Source organism: Rhinatrema bivittatum, chromosome 3 (assembly GCF_901001135.1).
Source record: "Rhinatrema bivittatum chromosome 3, aRhiBiv1.1, whole genome shotgun sequence".
NCBI classification, from domain to species: domain Eukaryota; kingdom Metazoa; phylum Chordata; class Amphibia; order Gymnophiona; family Rhinatrematidae; genus Rhinatrema; species Rhinatrema bivittatum.
Genome location: NC_042617.1, coordinates 351,711,786 through 351,735,463, shown reverse-complemented (window position 1 = coordinate 351,735,463; position 23,678 = coordinate 351,711,786). Strand labels below are relative to the sequence as shown.

Here is a 23,678-nt window from a genome sequence, read left to right as displayed (position 1 = left end):
TGTGACACTTTTTATGGGATCACCATGGGTCAGATTTTAATACCCACGTGCGGGCGTAGATTTCTGCGCGTAACCCGGCACGCACAAATCTATGCCCCTTGCACCGAGACCTAGGTGAGCCCCGATGGCTTTTCCTGTTCCCTCTGAGGCCGCTCCAAAATTGGAGCGGCCTCAGAGGGAACTTTCCTTCCACCCCCCCCCCCATCTTCCCCTCCCATCCCCTACCTAACCCGTCTCCCAGCCCTTCCTAAACCCCCCCCCCCATGCCTTTATTATGCAAGTAGCGCCTGCCTTTGGGCAGGCGTAGGTTGCGCGCGCCAGCTGAGTGCCGGCACGCGATCCCGCTGTGCCGGAGGCCTCGGTCCCGCCCCCACCCCGCCCCTTTCACAAATCCCCGGGACATAAGCACGTCCCGAGGATTGCGCGTGTCGCCGGGCCTATTCAATATAGGCTCGGCTCGCGTAACCCCCCAACGCGCGTAAATCCAGCTGGATTTACGCGCATAGGGCTTTTAAAATCTGCCCCCACATGAATTACCCAAAGATAATATTGCATGTGAGGGTTCGACTACACATGAGTCACTTATCCATCAGTCTTTTTTAATCACATTATTTATGAATATGTTTTGCAAGCGACATATTCAAGTTGAGGACAATTTTGAAAGTCATTTATGAGCATAAACTGGCTATTGGAACATTGCCTTCCTTCAACAAAGGCTACAATATACAAGCTGCTGTTCCACAAAGTATCCGCTTTTAGCCATTCTTAGAGTTCCCAGGGGCATGTTTTCAGAAGCATTGGGAAATACCGGTTATAGATTACATTTTCAAGTCTATGCATCTTGTGTTTCAGAGAACAAAAAGTATATACCTTTCCATGTATTTTCTAATTAACTGGATCTTTAAAAATCTTTTCATGTGAAATTACCTCGCTTTATGTTCAGAGAGTAATAATTCATCCATCAATTCAAGCCAAAAACAAAAAACAATATGCAACAAAATATAACTCATATCATATCTAGAAAAGTTGAACTTTCATCCATTTTAAAGTACTCATTCTTTTACTTCCAAACCTTGCACTTATTTTGCTGTAGAATTTGGTAAAATATGAGATTTTTCCTCATAAGAATGCATTGTTTAGGAAAAGTGCATTTTTTTTCACATCTTTGAACAATGAAAATAGTTAAAGGAAAAATTTGGCCAAATTGATTAGGGTTTCATTTAACAAAAGCTTTTCTCCCATTCTGTGTCAATGGGGGAAAAAAAAGCTTAGGAAATCAGCCTGTAAGTGTGGCCTGGAGAACACCTCTTTTGTAAAGGGGATATCAGCCTCTTTGATATCACTAGCTTTTCAAAGTAAGTTTAGTATAAAAAGAGTGGAGTACACAAGCCAACCACAACATGCAAAGAACTACATTATACACATTCTCGGAAGGGGACTCATATTAAAAAAAAGCACAAAGCTGCTTATAAAAGGCACATTAATAACAACCGCAAAATCAAATTTTGACTGAACCACTGAATAACCTCCAACACTATCACCTCTGACAAGAGCTTAATACAGCCAGTAAAAATATATCAGAGAGGAATCTGGTAAACTTCAATGCTGGTTATACTGTTTTCTTAAGTGAGAAAGAATGATACCTGTAGCTTCTTCTAATGTAGCAACATCTAGTCTAGGACTGTAAAGTCCATAGCCCACGGCCGTGAAGGCACGGATCTGGAAAACATACACCGTTCCTGGCTTTAGATTATTGATGGAGACTGAAGTAGACTTTGTTTTCAGGGTTGAGTAGGTGCGTTCTCTTTGATCCTGGAAACAAGAAGAAGCAATGATACCACATTCCTTAACAGTCAATTCCAGTGTGCTGAAATGTTTTAACAATGGATCAAGCCATTTAGATATATCGCATAGCTTCCATTTCAAGTGATTCACAATGTGAACCCAACACATCCTCTGGTCATGGAGAAGCTTGATTCAATGCAGCTGCTATTATACCCTCTAAAAAATTCAAAATGATACCCCCTTAGATTTTCTAAGAATAATCAAACATGCATCCTTTGAAATTTTCATGTACTACCATTAATTCTCTAGTAAAGTGATTTTGAAAGGTCTCCTGAAAGTGTATCCTTATTTTATTTCACCAAATGTTCTATTCTGTGCTTATTCACAAGTTGTCTTCTGTTACTCCCTGGAAACTGACATTTCAAAATCATCCAGGGCGCATAATGGCATTGTTTTGGCATCCTCCACTTCTCTTGAAAACTCCACTGACTGGATTTTCTAAAAAGAAAAACTAAAAATGAGTGATAATGGGGAACCGTATATGAGAGGCATATTACTTCCAAATGAAACCTGAAAACCTCAGATTTTCTCCCCGATTTAAGTTCTTTTTCGGTTATAGGGATTTTCATTTATTTATTCAAGATCCCCAGCATCCCGTCCCATCCCCCCCTCCCCCCCCAAAGAAAAAAAAATGGACTGGGCCTGTGCTGGAGGATGAGGTAGCCAGCTCCATCCCCAGATTGTACTGGAGGAAGAGGCAGCTTGTCCAAGCCCCAGCTCAAAAAGGAGGGGGTGGCGTCTTGAGTCTCGCTGGGCCAAGCCTGGAGGAGGTAGCTGACCCGCTCTACAGATGAAGGAAACTGGCCTGCTGTGAAGCCTCATTAAAGAGGAGGGGAAGGAGAAGGGATACAGAGGAAAGGTGCAGAAAAAGAGCTAAAGGGGGGGGGGAGGAGCAGAGGGTCAGTGAAGGATCCAGTGAGGAGAAGGGGAAGAAGAGAAAGAGAAACCACGGGAGGGAGCAGGGAAAGGAAAGGCTGGGGGGGGGGGGGGGGAAAGGTACCTGTGGGAGGGGAAGAGATAAGCTGTGGTGAAAGAGGAGCCGATGAAATAAGACCCGTGGCAAAACAGGCTCTCGTTATGAGTGTGGGTTTCGATCACCGTGGGCGGCTGAAGCTACCGCTTCCGTGGGATGTAAAGAACATAAATTATGCAAATGATTTGTGCACAGAAATCCATGCAGGTATGGAAAAATGCACACACCTAAGCGTGGCAAGGGCCTATGTAATAAGCGGCCACATCCGTGCTCAAAACCCGCGCTGATAATCTTCACATAAAAGTGAGCGAGTGAACGGGTCTCACATATTAAGTGAAAGTAATGACCTGGAAAGTATTTTTAATATTTCAAATAACTGTGCTGCAGAAAACATGGCAAATATTTTCATGGATGCTAATTCACAACAATCTTGCCACTCTTCTGGCCATGCATCTGTCCACCCAGGGAAGCGCCTACCTTGGACACTGAGAAAAGCACTTTGCTAAGCTGGCCACTCTGAAGCCGAGATCGGCTCTCAGCTAGGCGCTTATCAAGCCGCTCGTGCTCTGTTCGTGGCAGAAAAATCTATATGATAGGTGCCCAGAAAGGTGCCTAGCTTACCATGCCACTCAGGCGTTGAGCTAAGTGCTTAGTTGCTTGAAAATCTGTACCATCGGGCACCCAGAAAGGCACCTAGCTTCTGTTACTGCTCAGGTGCTGAACTCGGCACTTACTTGGTCGCGAATCTATATGATTGGGTACCCAGAAAAGCACCTAGCTAAGCTGACCACTTGGATGCTAAGCTAGGCACTCAGCTAGGTGGTTTTCTGGATGTTTGGATGCCGACATAGGCCCCCTGAGTCGGCGCTGACACTTAACTTCTGCCCTGACTGTGGCGGTAAATAATCTGCACTAGCATTAGCGCGGCTCCCTGCATTGCCTATGATTAGCTAATCACCTCCTTTGCTTGCCGTTAGCATTTAATCATGCAGGAAAAACTGCGGGTCCGTAAGCGCATTCATATGCGCTTTTATCTTGCACACAAATCCCTTATTACATCCCTGTATAGGGCTTTGCGCAGGAAAACGCATGTATAAACGCATGTACATTCGCACGCAAACCCGCGGCAGCTTCAGCGCACCTTATTACATCTGCCCCAGAGTGAGGTAAGGGAAGAACAGAAAAAAATGAAGTGTGAGGATAAAAAGGAATGAAGAATTACAATAGCAAAAATTAAAATAGAGCTAAAAAGAAATTTAACACAAAAAATCAAGATCCAACCAGGGCTGGGAAATTATAAAAAATAATTTCTTTTCAATTTAAAAAATTATAAATTGAAATTGTTTAGTGCAAGTTCCATTATGTATATTCTCAATTCCATAGATTTCAAAAACAAATAATACAATTAAATAATATTGCATTTATATCTGAATTTATAGTTTAAAAATAAAGCATGATTTCCCCCTCCCTTAATTGCAAAAATGCCACCTTATAAAAAAGACAGCTCTAAATCTATAAGGAAACATATCTACGCTATCTTTTCTAATCCATTTTAAAGTGTGGTTTGTCACAACAATGACATATATCTGACAGCTGTATTAATCTATTGCTAAACTTTTACATTTATATGAGACAGCAGAAACCCACATCTTGAAACCCACAATTATATTTATCACGCCACATTTATTTTTAACAATGTGATATCTTCAATTGCTTTTCTAAGACGACAGTCCAGATTTTTTTTTATTACAAACCATATATCATGGGAATATATTTCATATCTTGACTGTGAGAAAATAGAGGTGACCTGCTACAGAGAATAAAAGACATTGAAGGAGGCTGAAAAGTTATGGGTTGTTAATGCTAACATATGTGTTTCATGCATGTGATAGTTAAGGCACTGGAGAATGTTAGTCTCCATTAACAATGACGCAGACTTAATGTGGTCTAATGCATGAAATGTAAATGTACTGGGAAGCATTCACATGCATGCTTGCAGCGCATGAATAATTACTATGGGTTGGCTCAAAGCACATTAAACAACACTATTTGAGGTATGCTCTACCGGTAAGATTAATACTTAACTACATCTTAGGAAGTGTAGTTAAGCAATAGCATTAGCCTTCTGATGCCAATGCAGGCCCTAATGAGGACTCTGATTGACCCCCCCCCCCCCCCCCCCCCCCCCCCCAGTGTTTGAACAAGGGCCTCAGACGGCACAAATTCCATACACCACCCCCATCCCTGAGCCTCAACAAAGGCATCCAGTGGCCTGATCCATATCCTCCCCATCTCCCCCACACTTCCAAAGTCTTCTAAAGGGATACTGGGGACGGGAGGGAGCATTCCTCCATCTTGCTCCATGGTTCCTGATGATATTTACAGAGAGACTCTAAAATCTAGAATGCTTCCGCTCAGAAGACTGAGGGAGAAATATGACAGACGATTCTCAAAAGCGCCACCAAGAGCCCATGATGGCTGCCGCTTTGCTAGCGCAAGGTGCTAATGTTACTGTGCAAACCCCCATCCAGTGTGCCACTGTTTTACTCTTCCCTCATGTCACACTCTGCCTCCTGTCCCTCGTTCATTTTTCTTCTACATTCTTTTTTTTTTTGAGGGGGAAGGGGTTTCTTTTTTGCTTCCCTTTCTTCCTCCTGCTTCTGGTTTCCACCTCCCTCCTTTCTGCTTCTTTCTCCTCCTGCCCTTCCATCCCTCTCCAGTCTCTTCTCCTTCCCTTTCTCCCTCCAACTTCTCTGCCATCTTCCCCTTCCCGTCTCCCTCTGGCCTCTTTACTCCTTTTCTCCCTTCAGCCTTTTCTTCTTCCCTTTCCCACAGTGGCACTTCCATTCCAGTACAGCCCCGAATCGGGGGGACTGCAGCTCTTTTTCTTCAGCAGCCCGGCAGCAGGAGGCTATCCCAGGCCGTATCAATAGCAACAGGCACAACGTCTTTTCTTTGGTGCTATAGCAGCAGCAGGTGGCTGCGCTGGGCTGCAGAAGCAATGGTAGCAGCTTTTTTTTTTTTTTTTTTTATTTGATGACTCAGTAGCAGGGGCCTGCCCTGGGCTGCACTTACGGCTGCAGCTCCTTTTTCACCAGTTCACAAAGAGGTTAAGGTAGTTCACGTTTAGCAAGCTTGCAATAGGAATTTTGAGGATAACATAGAGATATAAAACATCATAAAAGGTGTGTAGGAAGCACAAAGGAAATTAGTTCTCAAGTACTTCTCAGACTGAAAGAATTATCACCCCCAGTGATGTAGCCATGGCTGGACCTTAGGGGGCATCTGGCCCCCTCATGTTGGCCCGGGCCTCCACCCCTAGCAGCAGGGTCATGTCCCATCTGAGTCATCGCCTTGAAGGTGCAGGAGTTGGAGGGCCTGGATGCATTCCAATCACTGCCAGTCCATGACCCCTGTACCTTTAAGGGGGATATCGTCAATGGAAAGCACTACTGCAATTGCGCTAGACGTTTGAGGCCATCAAAGTCTTTATGGATACTTTTAGCAGGTAATTCTCTCCCCTCTCCGCCTCATAAAAGTTCAGGAATGCCTGGGCTGGGTAGAAGGCTAGAAGCCTATTTACACTATTGCTCTTCAGCAACCTGAGAAATTAACCCTTGCATAAAGTAACTGCATTAACCACAGAGGATGAATGAAAAACAGGAGAAAAAGGACAGGGAGGACAGTGAAGAGAGGAGATGCAGTGCTATCAGAAATTGAAAGGGTTTTGTAGCCACTGCCTTGAAGATCCACTTGCAGGCGTAGGGGCGGAGCAAGGGCTGGCAACAGTGTCCACCCATGTTAACTGTGGGCTCCCCCAAAAATGTAGTGAATAAGTGTGTGTGTGTGTATATCTTTGTTAGTGGGTGACATGGATGTTTGTGGCTCATGTAGTGGAGAGCTTAGGGATTGTGTGGATGTCTATGTCTGTGTGAGTGGGAAATATGGGGTGTGTCTCTGAGTATGGATATATATATTTGTTTGCGTGTGTGTCTACTTGGGTGGATGTGTCTGCGCATGAGCTAGGTGAGTGTGGTGAGTCTCTGAGTAGGGTGTATGTGTCTTTGTGAGTATGAGGGGTGGGATTGTTTGTGTCTGGGTGTCTGGGTAGGGGGAGTGAATGGCAGGGTGATCTCTTTGTGGCACATTTGCTCTCACTCATAATCCCCACATACTGTTTCTCTCTGCTGCCCTCCTTTTTCTCACCCCATCTCCACCTCTCCCCTCTCTCACTTACATTCCCTTTGCCTTCTCGCCCCTCTACTCCTCTTATTCACTTTCCCTCCTCCTCCTCCTCCTCATCACTCCCCATTCTCCATTTCCCTCTCCTCCTCAGTCACAATCCCTTCCCATTCTCTCACTATCTTCCCCCTTCTGTCCTCTCCCCTCACACATACACTGCCTTCTACTCCCTCCACCCACTCCCTTATCTTCTGGTCAATTCTCCTTCTCCTCACCTTACCATGACTTTCTCTTATACAGGTGGAGAGTAGGGACCCCACCAGCAATGTTGCCCACTGCCATGCAGTTCTACTTATTGTCCTGGTATTAGGTGGTGGGAACCCGTTAGCATTGCGGTCTTCCAAAGCACTTGATGTCCTCATGTAATGTGGGCCGCACATGTGCACAACCAACCATTACAGGACAACCTGCTGAATGGCTGATGCTGGTCTATCATTACAGCGGATGTTTCATTGGTTATTCTATAGACCACTCTGGATATTTTGGATTGGTGGGTTATAAATAAAACTAAATTAGATTGAATTAAATTGGGGAACTCACTATCGCAAGAGGTCGCAAGGGCATATTTAAAACTGGGTTCAAAAAACGATTAGACAAATTTATGAATAATATTAGTCAAAGGCTATTTAACATAATAGTTAGGGCTGTCACATCAGGTTCACATCATCCCTAAACCAAGACTGCTAGGAAAATGAAGGGTGTGATAGTGGACAGACAATGCTACTTCTGATGTTTTATGTACTTCCTATAAGCATCCGATCTTGCCACTCTCAGACACAGGACAGGACATTTGGTCTAACCCAGCTTGCCGAGTCTAATCTTCTTATGTTACTTCTGAGTGTGCCTCATATCAGGTTCATACTGTCCCTTTGTTCCAGATTTGCCTCTTGTGCCTTTATTTGTACTCTTGCAGTATTCCGATGCTTCCTGTATTCCTCCGCTCTCCTGTGGCACACAGGAAAGCATAGAATCAAGGAGGAAAGGTGCAAGAGTGAGTTTCAGGTTGCTTTATGATTTTCTTTTTCACAATTAAATATAATTTGTAAATTTAATGTATGGAGCACTAACAGAACCTTATTTAGGGGCAAAATGTGCAGGCATTATCATGTATTCCCCACTGTGGCTGCACACAATTCTCAGAAATGAAAACTATAACTTAGAGCCATATATACTAAGCATTTTCCCCCCGCAGATACAATGTGGAAGAAAGCCCTTAGTATGTCTGACACTGAATGATAAAGTGGTTGATTAAAAAAAATAAAGGTTTTATAATGTGTCGGAGCTAGCATAATGTGACCATTTGTTGAAATCCTTCAATGCACCATCAACACCTCACAAGGCACTAATGAACAGCAATGCAAGATCAGCAATGCCTGATGACATTAGTTAGCCTCACCGAAATTTCAACTGACAGTCACGCACACCCACACGCAGTGCAAAGGATAACAATTTGGTGTTTTAAACCTTCAAGGGAAGATATGTACTTTGTTTTAGCACTGTTTGTAAGTAGAGTAATAGGCTCTGGTATTTATATTAAATTCTTGGATGCTTAGACCTCCTGGTTCCCAATGAAACTAGTGTTTAAGGCACGGGTGGCCAACTCCGGTCCTCAAGAGACAGAAAATGAGCCTGGATTTCAGGATACTCACAATGAATATGCATGACATAGATTTGCATGCGTTGTCTCCACTGTATGCAAATCTATCTCTTGCATATTCATTGTGATTATCCTGAAAACCTGACCTGCTTATGGCTCTCGAGGATCAGAGTTGGCCACCCCTGGTTTAGGAGATCTGGCTAGGTGGGGAATGGAAGAGGATGGAGGCGGTGTGGACTCATTTTCTGACCTGCCAGCGATGATCTGCGGTGGCAGATCTGTTTTGGCTGCCCATTCGAGGGAAGGTGGAAGGGTAGGGGATGGAGGCGAAGGCACTCCTTCTCACTCTTTCAACATAGGGTTTCTACATTGATTTAATGTAAACCCTGACCGTGCTATTAAGTACAGTAGCCTGGCATACAGAGATCTAGGCTGACTTACTGTGCTGACAGAGAGAAGATGCAACTCACTAACACTTGCAGGACACATATGGTCCAATACTGTTTGATGAGGAGTAGCAGATGGCTGTTTGTGGCACTTCTATGTATTACAGCCAGATATCTTACTCAAAGAGAAGGCACTCTTGGAATAGCTGCAGGAAATCCAAAAAGCAAGCACGCACTTGGGAAAAGATTTATGAAAAAAACAAACAGGAGAAATTCAAACAAGTGAAAATGATTATTTTTTCACTTATTAGAAAAATGCCTAGGTTTTCTTTTGTTTTGTCCCTTCTCAATATTGTGTTATTAGCTTTGCAGTGCAGTATACAGTATAAATGCAGAGACCGCGTGAGCAAAATAAGCAGTGAATCATTAAAACATATACAAGTAAGCCATCCTATGAATTTCAGTCGATTCTGTCAGACAATGGTTATTGTAATTGTTGTAGCATTCATGTCTCCCTTCCATTTGGTTACTGGAGTACATGATGTAAACAGCATACTTTTATCGGTTTCAGATGCTCTTAGCACTTACTTTCTCATAATACTTGATTTCATATTCGGTGATGACTCCATTGGGATGCTCTGGCTCCTGCCAGGAAAGCCCGACGCTCCGCTGCAGAACTCTCTCCTTCATTACTCCACTAACCTGCGAGGGAGCTGTTTGGACAAGATGCGTCAATAAACAACGGGCGAAAATGCACTGGAAGCTTCAAATAAAGTGTCACAACTGATCAGTCTCATGCTGTTCCAGTTTCATTAAGGTAAAAGAAAGTACCTTTCCAGATCCTACAATTGAGAGACTAATGAATATTCAAACCAGACCTTATTACTGTTCATAAGCCATAATAGGAATTTAAATTAAAGTGCAAACAGCAGAAGATGGCATTGTTCATGTTAGTGCAAAACTAGAAGTGATGGGATCAGAATGACAATTACGCAAATGAATTCTAATTAAGCTTGGGAAACTATGTTTTCAGATTAATCTCCTGTGATGAATTAAGATACACAATTTTTATTGCCTTCGCTTTGTCAACAAACATTAAAAAAAAAAGTCATAAGTTTTTGATGCCTTCAAATTCAGTTAATTCCATATTGTTACATATTTCCACAAAATGTGGCACAGACATATTTGGTAAGCTCCCTCACTTTATGTGCCAACACAGAGAAGAAAAATGCAGGCACCCTTCTGATTGACTGAATAGTTGGGGTATTTCCATTCTGCTCTGGTAGTTGAGACTTTGGAATGCAGAAACCTAATTTACTCTTCTCTAATTTGCTCTGTGATGATTAACTAGTTGTCTTCTCCTTTTCAATGAGCAGCAACAGAACACACTGAATGAATTTTAGTGAGGTCATTATGTTTCATGTATCAAATTATGTATCACCTACTACAATAAAAAGCTTACAAATTGCTAAATCTGATTTTTTAGATGTTCAGATATATTACCAATGTTCATACTGATTCTCTGACAGCTTTAAATTATAGACGTCATCTTCCAAATTGAATCTCTGCAATTTTAGCTCATGCCATTTTTTTCTATTAATTTTGCTGCAGCTCTAGATATTCTACTATGGGGGAGTGTGTGTGTTGGGGGGTGGGGGTCTGGGTGGGCAGAGAGAGAGGACTGGAGGCAAGGCTGCGAGATTATTACCATACCTAGAACAAGAGTGAAGTCAAGTTTATCTCAAACATGGTTATCCTTTAACTATAGCAGTTTAATAAAAGAAAGAAACTCACAGAGTTGCAACTAAGATAGTGTTTTGAGACTAATGATAGCAAGATGACCAAGATGATCTCTCCATGTATCTTCCTGGGTATATTTTGTGTCAGTGGAAAAGACCTGAATGAACTGGGCCCAAATCGTGTCTGTGCTTAAAACATCTGGCCAGCTGTTTCACAGCTCCAGTGGCATTATTTATTTGTTTATTTACGTTGCCCATGGTTGAAATGGCTAGAACGAACTAGCGGTGATGTGTAGGGATGTGAATTGGGTGCCCAATCGTTCCTGCTTTTGGGTTCATCTGGCCGTGGGAAAATGTCGTTTTCCCGTGGATCGACTTTTTTATTTTCGTGAAAAATTGGTTTTTGGCTTAATGTGCGCTAACTCATGTTAGCACGCACTAACAAAAAATAGCAAAAAGTAACAAAAAATAACAAAAATAAACGGTTTTCACGAAAATTCGGGAAAAAGTGTTTGTTTCTAATTTTTAACCGATATATAATGAATTAAGAAATATCGTACGATATTTCAATTCATTATAAAAATGATTCACATCCCTAGTGATGTGTAATAAACATTAAAAATAAAACTGAATAAGGCTAGGTCAAGTCTCCACCCATCGATTGTACTTTTAAATATGATAGGAAATAGGTTAAGAAGAGTCTAAGAAAGCTATAGTTGGTTGAGTTAGTTAGACACTAGGGGAGTTTAAATGCTTTAGATGCTTTGAGTTCTAAAAAGATTTTGAATTTGGCAACTTTATAGCTACAGGATGCAATGCATGATTGGTGATAGAACCATTTTTATAGTTATAAGAATATCCACAATCATTCATACAGTAACTATTTTTAAACATACTTAAAAATACAAAGATTGAGAATTTGCACGCCATGTTAGAAGTGCCATAAACTGAAATCTTCCTAAAATATAGAACAGTTTCCCAAAAAGAGAGAGAAGTGCTGGAACATGATAGTCAGTACCGGCACAATTTGTGACAGCAGGAAAGGGCCAATGCTCTCTTGCTCACATAAATAGTAGAAGCATTATTTTTACATAAGAATATAAGAAGTTGCCATGCTGGGTCAGACCAAGGGTCCATCAAGCCCAGCATCCTGTTTCCAACAGTGGCCAATCCACGCCATAAGAACCTAGCAAATACTCAAAACACCAAACCAGGATGTAAAGATTTGTGTGCCAGTACATTTTAACCAATATTTTTGTATTTATTCCTCATTCCTCCTCTGTTAATTTTTAAATTCTGGGTAGTTTTTATCCTACTCTCTGAAGGAGAGAAGCAGAGCAGTAGTCAGAACTCAAGTTTTTTTTTTTTTTTTTTGGGGGGGCGGCCTACAGTAAGGTTAACATGGGTGAGTACTGCGGCCAAATGCAGAATCATTTGAGAAGAATGGTGAAAAAGGACTGAATGGGACTCATTTAGATTTGGATTCTGCGATGGCGTTAAAGGGATAACATAGGAACAAAAGATTCAGCAGCATTCACAATCCGTTGCTAACACCGTTAATGCTGCTTGCATTTTTGACCTTACTGCATCTCTAATGCTGTGTGTTGACTTTACTATCATAATCAAGTTGGATCAAGAGGAAGGCTCCTCAATGCAATTTACAAAAATAAGCTGTGCCTGCTTAACTCTCTTCGTGTTCCAAATTTTTTTCCAAATTTACTGCTCTTGAAAAGCAAAGACAGATAGGATCATAAAGATTTAAAATATTTTCTACGGTTTGAAAACATCCTTCGAAACTCATTGCTTCCCTGCCCTCTCTTTCTATCTCTGTGGATAATACTTGTCATCTTCCCAGCTTATAACTCGCCTTACTGTAAACTTCATCCATTTTCTTATCTCCTGTTTAGATTACTGCAAACAACCTGTTCCTCACAAGTCTCTCACTGAATCATCTCTCTCTCTTTCTTTTTTGCAAGTCATGGACAATCAAAAATTGAGAAAGACGCCCCCCTCTCTAAGGACACCATTAGTTAAAGGCTAAACATATGTGGCTTCTTAAGACAGACGGAGCTTTTTTTTTTTTTTTTTTGCAACCTTCTTCTCACAAGTCCCAACACAGTCTAATAATTCAAAACTCGGCTGTATGATTTATCTTCCTCCAAATGAATTGTTTTTATTATCCTCTTTCTTCCCATTTCTGAGTGTCAAGATCACAGTCCCACCGTGGTGCCAGTGACTTTTTCTTGCCAAATACTGCAGAGGTTTCACTTTTGCATTCTGCAGTCCACAGCCCACTGTTTCCTGGTGGTGCACCATCCAGGTGGTACTAGCCAGGCCTGCCCCTCCTTAATTTCTAAGATTTAAAAAACTTCCAAGTTCTTCCAGGCCATTATTACTGGGGTAGAAGAAGAGGAATCCAAAGTTGTCACAACTGTGTAATGCCTGTCTCATGTCACAACACTGATTCCCATTGTCTGGAACAGCTTTCCTGAGTTAGTGCGTTATGCACCCTCTCTGGCCACATTTTAAGTCCCGCTTTAAAAACCTTCTTTTTGCAAATACTTTTAAATCTTAAACCCTGGCTCTTCCCAGTGATAGCCTTGTTGATTTTAACCATGTTTACTGTAATAAATACATTTCCTGAAATCTCCACTGTTCTGATTAGATTGGAAACTCCATTCAGCAGGGACTGCCTCTTATATGTATCTGTTATACTGAAACACAGGCAAGGACTGGAAGCTGGGTAAGCCCCAAGGCTCAGGGCAGGAGTCCTAACACTCGCAATACCTGGGGGACCTGATGCAGATGGAAGCAGCAGAACAGACTGCTTTAGGTAGCTACCCATGCCATACTGTTAAAGATAAATTTTAAAAGCTGTACGCGCACCAAAGCCGGGAGTTACGCGCACAAGTGGGGCCGGTACATACCACATGGATTTTAGAAGATGGCCATGCACATCTTGCATGTATCTCCCGGCATGTACACAAGTCAAAAGTTCAGAAAAGGGGTGGGGCATGGGCGTGGTCTGGGCAGGTCATGGGCATACCAGGGAAGGCCAAGAGATGTGCACATAAATACTTATGCACACTGGCTCCCGCTGGGGTCCCCTGCCACGTAAATTTACTTCTGCTATGGAGGATGTGTAAGTAGTACATTAAAAAATGTAGGTAGGGCAGCGGAGCTTTAAGGGTCGGGGCTAACAGGGGGAAGGGTGGCTATAAAATTAGGGGGTTTGAAATTGCTATCCCTAAACTGGGCGAACTGGGAATGAACTGGGAAAACACTGTATGGCGTCGGCGTGCGTACCTTATAAAATTCCCCCCACTTCCGCGGTAGAGACGGCATTTGTGGACACATGCCCGCGTCCACATAAAATTGTGCGCGCACGTATGCGCGGTCAGCCTTTTATAACATGCGCACTTATACGTGCTTATGTTATAAAATGAACGCAGCTCTGGATGCAAGCCGAGCGGCTCTTTCAAAGTTACCGTCCCCGGTAGCAGGGATTGGTAGAGGAACAGGAATTTGTTTGCAGCAACACAAAGGCTGGCTTGCCATCTTGCTATCGGAGTTGCTAATTGCCAAACCTTGGCTCTCCAGACCTTTTGTATCAAAACTTTGGTTCCAGTATGTTGCTTCAATCTTGTAGCTTTGTCTTCCAGTTCCTTTCTGCAGTTCTACCAGTTCCAATGTTTATTAGTTCTTCTGCTGCTTGTGATCTGTTTCCTGACTTTGTTTCCTGACCTGAAATTCCAGCCTGCTACTAGTACCTGTTCCAGCTTTGTATGTTGATTCAAATTTCTGGCCTGCAGCAAAGCTCTGGATCCAGTTTCACTCGAGCTCTTGTTACTTTCTGACTTCAAAATCCAGGCCTCTGTCTACCTGAGTGGTGTTTCTCAGCCCATGCCTGGCCCACATTCCATGTCAAGCCTACAAAATATCAAACAACCAATCTCCCCAAACTCAGAAGCCAACCTATACACCCAAACAATAAAAATTAATCAAACAGGCAAGTGCATCCCAGTCTAACTTAAAAAGGAAAAAAACAGTCCATGCCACTTATTACAGATCAGAAAAAATTCAAGGCCTTATTTATTCCAAAACTCACATAGTTTAGTTCTAATCTAATCACTGGAAAAAGACTATTCCTCCAAAAAGGGGATGTCAATCAAAAATGCCTTGGCTCTCAAACAGGCCTTAAGTGGGGGGGGAGGAGAAGGAATGTCCCAGGGCTTTCCTGGGGGGGGGGGGGGCGTGTCGGGGGCGCATCATCCGGGGGCAGGGACGCAAGCGTGGTTTCGGCCTGGGGGAGTTTCGAGGGCTTGGCCGAGGCCTCCGAAACTGCTCTCGGGCCGAGGAATCGCGTAGCCGGCACGCGCGAGTTATGCCTGCCTCGGGCAGGCGTAACTCTTCAAACAAAGGTAGGGGGGATTTAGATAGGACTGGGGGGTGGGTTAGGTAGGGGAAGGGAGGGGAAGGTGCGGGGGGTGGAAGGAAAGTTCCCTCTGAGGCTGCTCCGATTTCGGAGCGGCCTCAGAGGGAACGGAGGTAGGCTGCACGGCTCGGCATGCGCAGGCTGCCGATTTTGCACAGCCTTGCGCACGCCGACCCCGGATTTTAAAGGATACGCGCAGCTATGCGCATAGCTATTAAAATCCGGCGCACTCTTGTTTGCGCCTGGTGTGCGAACAAAAGTACGCACGGGTGTACTTTATGAAAATCTACCCCATAAGTTTTAAAATCTGCCCCACTGAGGGCAAAGAACCTTCGGTTTTTAAACTTTCCTATAACCAGATTAACCATCTGCATTGGAATTGTTTAAAAAAATATCTCCAGGAGATTTTGGGTATATCTGAGGAGAAATGGCCAGCTATTTTATTACTGTTGTTTTTATTTCATATTTGTAGCCCCCTGCAATGTGGACTGGATTGAACATATGCCTGATGTAAGTTTCTTTGATTAGCAATATTTTTACTATTTCTTCTTGATTCCTTATGAGAGGTATAGTATATGATTTTCTTTATTTGTTATATATGTAAAAACCTTTTGAAAAACTGTAAATAAAAAAGTAGTAGTACTTACAGTAGCAGTACAAATTATTTCTTTTTACAAGTGTAAAGTCTGTTCTACAAGTAGTTTTGTAGGCTTTCTGTTTTGTTTTTAATAGAAATCAGTGGGGGAAAACAAAAACATACATTTAGCTACCACCTATAATCTATATGGTGGCAGAGGCAGATGGTGACCTGCAAACAGTGCCAGCAACACTGTTTGCAGGTCACCATGTGAGAAAACAAGAGTTCAGATGCATTTTGTTATCAATTTCAACCCAGCTGGTAAATAGCTAAGTGTGCAAATTTTTGCACTGGGCCCTATGCAATGCTTCTTTGCACTGCACACAGCCCTCATTTTGTAAATGTGCCTATGAATTACTCTGTGTTCCTGACAGGACAGAAGTGCCAAGACACAAAATATTCTGCTATATAAAACCAGAAATTCGGTGCAGTCCCTTCGCCTTTTCAAAACTGACACTGTTTTATTCAACACAAGAAAAAAATGGATTAGGTTTCTGCATTCCAACTATAAATAAAGAACAATAACTGCCTTGGCCTTTACTGATAAAGCTTTCGTGCAAGTATATTGTCTAAATTGATCACCAGCTTCAGAGCCAGCTATAGAGAAAATTAAGACAGTGTGGTACATCAGAGGAAACACATTGCCCTCACTAACCTTTTTGATCTGAGAAGCACAAAATACTTCATACATGCTACAAAAGAAATACTATCCATATGCTTATTATTGTAAACATTTTGAGGGTAATCAAAGGCATTGCCATGGATAAAACTGATTTGCCTACAGAGATGGCCATTAACAAAATTGCCTGCCCGATACAGTATGCAGGTAAACGTCAGCACATATGTCTTGATTGCGTGTAACATTACCTGGATTGGGCAGAGGTATTCCTGGGGGCAGAGCTGGGGTTGGTTTTGGATTTACGTACTTAATTTAGAATTTTCAAAAATATGGGCCGGAGTTTCAAAAGGTTACGCACACCGGGCCTATTTTAAAAAGGCCTGGCGGTGCACGTAAAGCCCTGGGGCTTTACAAGGGGCGTGGCATGGGCGGGGCAGTGCAAAAGGTAGGATAAAACCTTTTGGGGGGGGGTTAGAGTAAGGCTGGGGAGGGGGGAAGGTTAGGGGAAGGGGTGGGAAGGTCAGGCTAGGGGGAAGGGAAGTTCCCTCCCAGGCCGCTCCAATTTCTGGGAGGGAATGGAGGAAGACAGCGCGGCTCAGCGTGCGCAAGGTACACAATTGTGCACCCCATTGCACGCGCCGACCATGGATTTTATAACATGCGCGCGCATGTTATAAAATCAAGCGTACATGTGCGCGCGCCGAGTAGCGTGCGCACAAACAGGCCGCGCGCGTATGTTATAAAATCTACCCCTATTGCATAGATTTTCCCCAAAATTTTCTGTGCACATCACAGATGTAATTCTGTGCAAGTAGATTTGGTGTGATAATTTTCATGCATTTTTGCTGTCTAATTTAGGAAGGCTGTTTGAATGTTATTCCCTCCATGAATAAAAATGTTCTATAAATTAGTTGTTAAATACTAAAGCTCTCTGCATATGTATAAGTGGTAAAATCCAAATCTGTCTATGCTTCCAGTCTTTAATCCAGTTTGAGGGACCAAGATCTTTTCTAGGATAAAAAGTTATTTCCCTGCAATGATGATCAATCTTTGGGCTTTCAAAGAGTAACAGTGTACCTAATAATCTGTATTATGGTGACTGGTGTGGAATAGAATATTTTCCACTTGGAAGCAACCTCGGAATGGAATAAAAAAAAATTGATACAGTGTAAAGTAAAACTTCAAGATTGCCAAGAGTTGCTTTCATGCCAGCAAGTAGCATATGGGCACTATAAGATAACAGAATACAGGGTCTTTAATTCCATTTTCATGCCAATACAAACAGAGCTACTGAAGTACTCTTGCTAGGCTTTGTTGGGACTAAAAGTATAAATTGTGATTACACAAAGTATCAAGGTGAACTCCCACCCCCAGGTGTAGCCCATGTCCAGCCAGGGCTGGGGTCATTTTCTGACTCATGGTTATTTTCTAAACAGGTGAGAAGCATAAAGGCTTTCAAGCACCTTGGGCTCAGTTTTCTGCTTCTTACAGTAAAAAACAAACAAACAAAACCAAACATGCAGCACAAGTCGGCAGTTCAAACATAAATCATTTTACTGAATATTTGAATGCAGATGAAAAATCACAAAGGTGAACACTTTTGAAACGGGCAACTTCTTTGCAGAAATAAACTTGCAAAAGAAAATCATAGATACAATCATACTGACAAATCTTCAGTCCCTGGCAGTAGGGACCCTGCCTGGGCATATCCACACTGGTACTTGCAAACTGACTGCAGACTCTTTTCCAGTAGGAAACTGGACACTCCTCTTTCTCTTCTGAAGCTCCTAAGCTGATACTATCCTGTACAAAGCAGCTCTGTGGGGCTTTCTTCCTGCAAAGCGAACTTCCTTCTGCTTCCCACAAAGAAATTCCTGTTCTCCAAGACACTGAAGAGTTCTCTCTCTCAGACAGACGAGGAGTCTGGGACTAACTCTTCTTTGAGACCTCTTCTCTATCCCTTTAGAATAACTTAGAAGTCTACCCTCTAATCCTAAGGGCCTGAGAAGCCCACCCTTGCTCCACCAGCCACTCTCTCAGGAAAGGAGACAGAAAGAGAGAAGCCCAATGAACACAGAACCAAAAGGCTCATGAGTTTTGCTAAACCATTATTACTCTTACTTCCCATGACCTCAGCTATTAGTGTCCATGGAGACACTGGAGTTATTAGTAAAGGACAATTTTATGATTCTGCCTAATACTAGCAACTTTCACACCCATCAATTTAGGGGATTGAAATGTTATGCATAAAAAAGTCAACAAAGTTTATACCAGACTTCAAAGCAGACCTTCGCATATGTTTACTTTGAAAATTATGCCACCAAATCTACCTGTACAAGTTGCGCCTGCTAAAACACGTGCATACATTTTTCATGAAGCTTAATACACCATAGGCCTGATTTTCAAAAGCATTTACACGCTTAAAAATGAGTTTTACATGTGTAAATGCACTTTACCCGTGTAAGTGGGCTTTTGAAAATTGCTATAATATATGCTGTTGAATTGTCCACAGGATTTACTCGCACTTTACACACTTAAATGTCTTTTGAAAATTTCTACAAAAGTATGTTACATTGATGCGCAAAACTCCTTTGAAAATTGACCTGATACTTTTGAAAATCCAACAGCATGGGGTATATTTTAAAACATAGCGCATGCGCGTAGTTTTGTTCGCGCACCAGGCGCGAACAAAAGTACACCAGATTTTATAAGATACGTGCGTAGCCGCGAGTATCTTATAAAATCCGGGGTCGGCGCGTGCAAGGGGGCGCACATTTGTGCAACTTGCGCGCGCCGAGCCCTGCGCGCGAGCGGCCTCGGAGGGAACTTTCCTTCCGCCTCCCCCCACCTTCCCCTCCCTAACCTACCTCCCGGTCCTATCTAAACCCCCCCCCACCTTTGTCGCACAAGTTACGCCTGCTCGAAGCAGGCGTAACTTTGCGCGCGCCAGACCAGCTGCCGCGCGCCATGTTTCGGTCTGGGGGCTGGTCCGTAGGCCGCGGCCACGCCCCCGGAACGCCCCTGGACCAAAACCGCACCCGCAGCACTGCCCCTGGATGACGCACCGACCGCGTCACACCCCCCGACACGCCCCCGATGATGCGCCGAACGCGTCACGACCCCCGACACGCCCACTCCAAGAAAGCCCCGGGACTTACGTGCGTCTCGGGGCTTTGCGCGCGCTGGAAGCCTATGCAAAATAGGCTCGGTGCGCGCAGGGGGGTTTTAAAAGGGTTACGCGCGTACCTTATGCGCGAAACCCTTTTAAAATCCGGCCCTATGTGTATAAGTCCAACCCCCTCCCCAACTTCTCCCCCCAGAAATCCTTCTTTTTAGTCTTGATAAACTTCTACACAAACATGACATACAAGTAAGTTTAACTGCATATTAGGTGATAAATTTTGTAAAAAGCCATTTCTGCACATAAAATCCTGTTTTACCTGTGAAGTTCCTTTCAAATTTACACTCTCTATGCACGTTCTTGCATGAAATGTCTTGAAGTATTAATTACTTTTCAACAGTATCTGCAGATTCAATTGTTTGAATAACCTACTAATTAACTGGGATTCTATAATTAAGAAAAAATTACTACAAAGAAGGTTAAGCTTAGCTGCTAATGACCTCTCAAACAGGTCCTTAAGTCATGGGAACAACATTAATGAACTGGAAATACTTTACCTTGAGGTCATTATTGCAATTATAAACTCTCAACCATAAAACAATCACTTTACAATGAAAATGCAAATTTCTGGGAGCGATGGACATTTCCTAGCCTGACCTATGCTTTGGTCCAGTAAAATAGACAGGATCCTTGTTGGAATCCATTCTGAAACAAAGCTCCCATAAATTTTGCTAAGATGAACACTGAACTTTATTAATCCAAAGAGTAAATGCTGATAAAGTCAAAGAAGAAATTATCTCCCGAGATGCAGCATAATAAACTTCAAATAAACACTTGCCTCAAAAAGGTAATACTTGTATTGTTACATACAGTCTTACAAAAAATTGAGCTTTTCACTGTCATGCTAAGTAACCACCATTTCAAAGTTTTGATTAAAAATAAAAATTTACAGTTTATACACAGTCTTAGCTTGAAATGCATCAAAGCCAACCTCTGAAAAATTAAGCTCTATAATTCCTCATGTGACTGCTCTTGGCCCATCAAGAACTAGGAATCAATGCTACATGCAAGAATAACTTTTAACTCAGTAGATACCATTATAGGAATAATAATCATCATGTATTCATCATCATCGTTTAGTTATAAAAGCAAGTAAAAAACAAGGCACTCAAAGCGAGTTACAGCAAGTTGGATCTACAATTCAATACATCCATTTGACAATATGACAGAGTTAATATCTGAACAAGGTACGATTAGATAAAGGTATGTCAAGCACAGGGATACAGTAATTAAATACCTGAAATATAGCACTGAAAACGATAATGACATCAAGACAGTTAAAGTGACTGAAGGTGGTTCTGCAACATGTCAGATAGTCTTTTTAGAAACCGGGGGCACAGCTTGCAAGGAGGGCCCCTTTCAGACTAGAGTCTGAACACTGGTTGAGACAGCCAAGTTTTAACAGGTTTTAAATACTAGCAGGAAAGACTCAGGACATGTTTAACATCTTGAGGCAGCGAGTTCCATAGGGTAGAGAGTCCATCAAGCTAGGTTGAGAGTACATTGCACAAATCTCATCTTTGGGTGCGTTTCCTCACTCCGAAGGTCATCAAATCTTCACAAGAGAGCACTATTCTGTTCATACGTCTCACCTTGAATGTCAAAGTGGCCCCTAACCCCTACACTAATACCTAAACCTCACCTTGAGTGACAAGGTAGGCCTCAGATAGAGGAATAAATAACCACCTAGTATGAGGGCATTATGGCTAGGCATTCTCTCTCTCTGTCTCTCTCCCAGTGGTTGCAGAAGGACCCTGATAGCCAGGCCGGATCTCCAGAAGCTTAAAATGGTCCCCCCAGTGGTTGTATGTAGGAAATGCAATTCTGGCACTTATCACAAAGTGCAAAAAAGTTATCACAGTTTGCACTAATACCTATGCAAAGCACTAAGATAGAACACTTTGCAATAAACTGCCTTTTACCATAAAACATGCCCCTTTCCCTATCGCATGCGATAGTGCATTTTGATAAATCCAGTTCATAGTCCAGGAATCATCTTTGTTTTCTGACTTCTTGACAACACCCATTCAGATTTACTAAGTGAACTCATGAGGTTGCACAAACGTGAGGCCAGAGCTGAATTACATGGGTCAACTTTAATTGAATATGTCAAATAGCAAATGACACCTAGGGGCCTTTGAATTAATAAGGAACTGGATTTTCACAAAGAATACAGATTTTCTCACAAAGTGGGCAGCAATTCTCAACAAATGTCCTTTAGATTTAAGGTTTCTTATTATAGATTATACTAAGATCACCACAGAAGAAATCAAGGCAGAGATTGTAGTAGTAGTAGAAGAATATATACAGAAAATCTCTGCAGACCTCTTCACATCATTGCTAGAGGAATTACAGCAGACTATAAACAAATTTAAGTCACATATCAAAATGGGTAAAATAGACAAATTCCATTGTGATGAACAGGACTATTTTACATTGAAGGTTTATCCATGGTTAAATCATCCACCACAATCAGTCTTTTATCAAATACATGGGATTGCCATGGGCTCCCCAGTAACGCCTGATCTTGCCAACCTGTTTGTCACTCAATTTGAAGAAACAGTGGTTTATACTTCCACTTTTTACCAACATGTTTTTCTCTGGTCATAATACATTAATGGATATTTTTTTTTAATTTGGAGTAATTCGGAAGAATAGCTTTTATGTTTTCATTGATGGCTGAATCAGTCTAATCTAAATTTGAAATGTTCTATCACTTATGATAGATTTCAACTTGCTTTTAAAGACACCATGATCAAATGGTCTGAGACGGGTATTTAGACCACACTATATCGTAAAACAATGGATAGGAATAATTTACTTCATTTTGAGAGTTACCATCTCTACCCTTTTAAATGCAGGCTTCCAGTGGGACAGTTTTTTTGTCTTTGATGACTGTGTTCAGAAATCACAGAGTTTGAATTCTAGTTTGCAGAGCTGACATTAAGGCTCCAATCAAGGGGGTATCCAAAGAAAACAATTAAAAAAACCAATTCTTGAGCACGATTCTTGGACCGGGAACAGCATCTTCAATTTAAAGAGAAATCGACATTTGAGGAAACTGTTTGTGTACCGCATATTCTAACATGGCCAATAACATTAAGATTATTAAACAACATTGGTATGTTTTAGGTTTGCATTGAGTCTTTAGCAAACTTCTTCTGTTTTTAGACATACGTGGCCAAAATATAAAACAATTTCTAGTGAGGGCAGTCATATTGGATGACCATATACCTCAGATATCAGTTATAGGGCATATTCCTTGCAATAACTGTGACCTGTGTGATACCAGTATTTCTGGTTTACAATGGAGAGATCCAAACACAAGATATGTGGTTAAGCGATGATACAACACAAATTGTCTTTCTTGTAATGTTATATATGTTTTGCAGTGACCTTGTATGAAATTATTTATGAGACGGACTACACACTCAGGGTACAACTCATTGAACATCTGAGCCATATCACCACTAGGGACAAATGAGCGCCTGTGGTTGCCCATTATATTATGATTGGGCATAATTTCACAGACTTCGTTTGGACAATATTGGAATTTGAACCTTCTTCACTATGAGGGGCAATCACATCTTGTATCTCAATCGACGTGAACATGTTTGGATTTTTAAACTTAATACCATAGAGTCATATGGTTTCAATGACAGAATCGAATGGCATATCCTGTCATAGGCTTTTATGTTACAGACTTTTTGACATTTTGAGATTCACCAATTTTGATTGACAGTATGGAGTTCACGCTCTTTTTCCTTTAAAATGGTGGCAGTTAGCCACGCGTTTGCAGTAGGTTGGCTGAACAAAGCAGGCAACAAGTGACTGCTTTAACATGCTATAAAAAGTAATTTTGTAATTATGTTTAATATATTGTATGTCTGACATAGCTGACAAGAAGTAAGGATTTTTGAAATGTGTAATTTCCATTGTACTTGAAAAACTATATTTTAGAAAGCATCTTGTGAGTTTCATAATAGATGTCTGATATATTTTAGAGCCCAAGAATGTTAGAGTA

General features: G+C 42.0%; 1 protein-coding gene across 4 annotated transcripts in view; it reads right to left on the bottom strand.

The window, feature by feature from the left end:
* EPHA7 (EPH receptor A7) overlaps positions 1 to 23,678 on the bottom strand; it is a 410,651-nt gene that overhangs the window by 84,745 nt on the left and 302,228 nt on the right. For all 4 annotated transcript variants that reach the window (XM_029595405.1, XM_029595407.1, XM_029595403.1 and 1 more), the window contains exons 6-7: positions 9,632 to 9,756; positions 1,644 to 1,812 (exon numbers count right to left, since the gene is read on the bottom strand). In XM_029595405.1, coding sequence (XP_029451265.1) covers positions 1,644 to 1,812; positions 9,632 to 9,756 — 294 coding nt within the window. The remainder of the gene's footprint in view (positions 1 to 1,643; positions 1,813 to 9,631; positions 9,757 to 23,678) is intronic.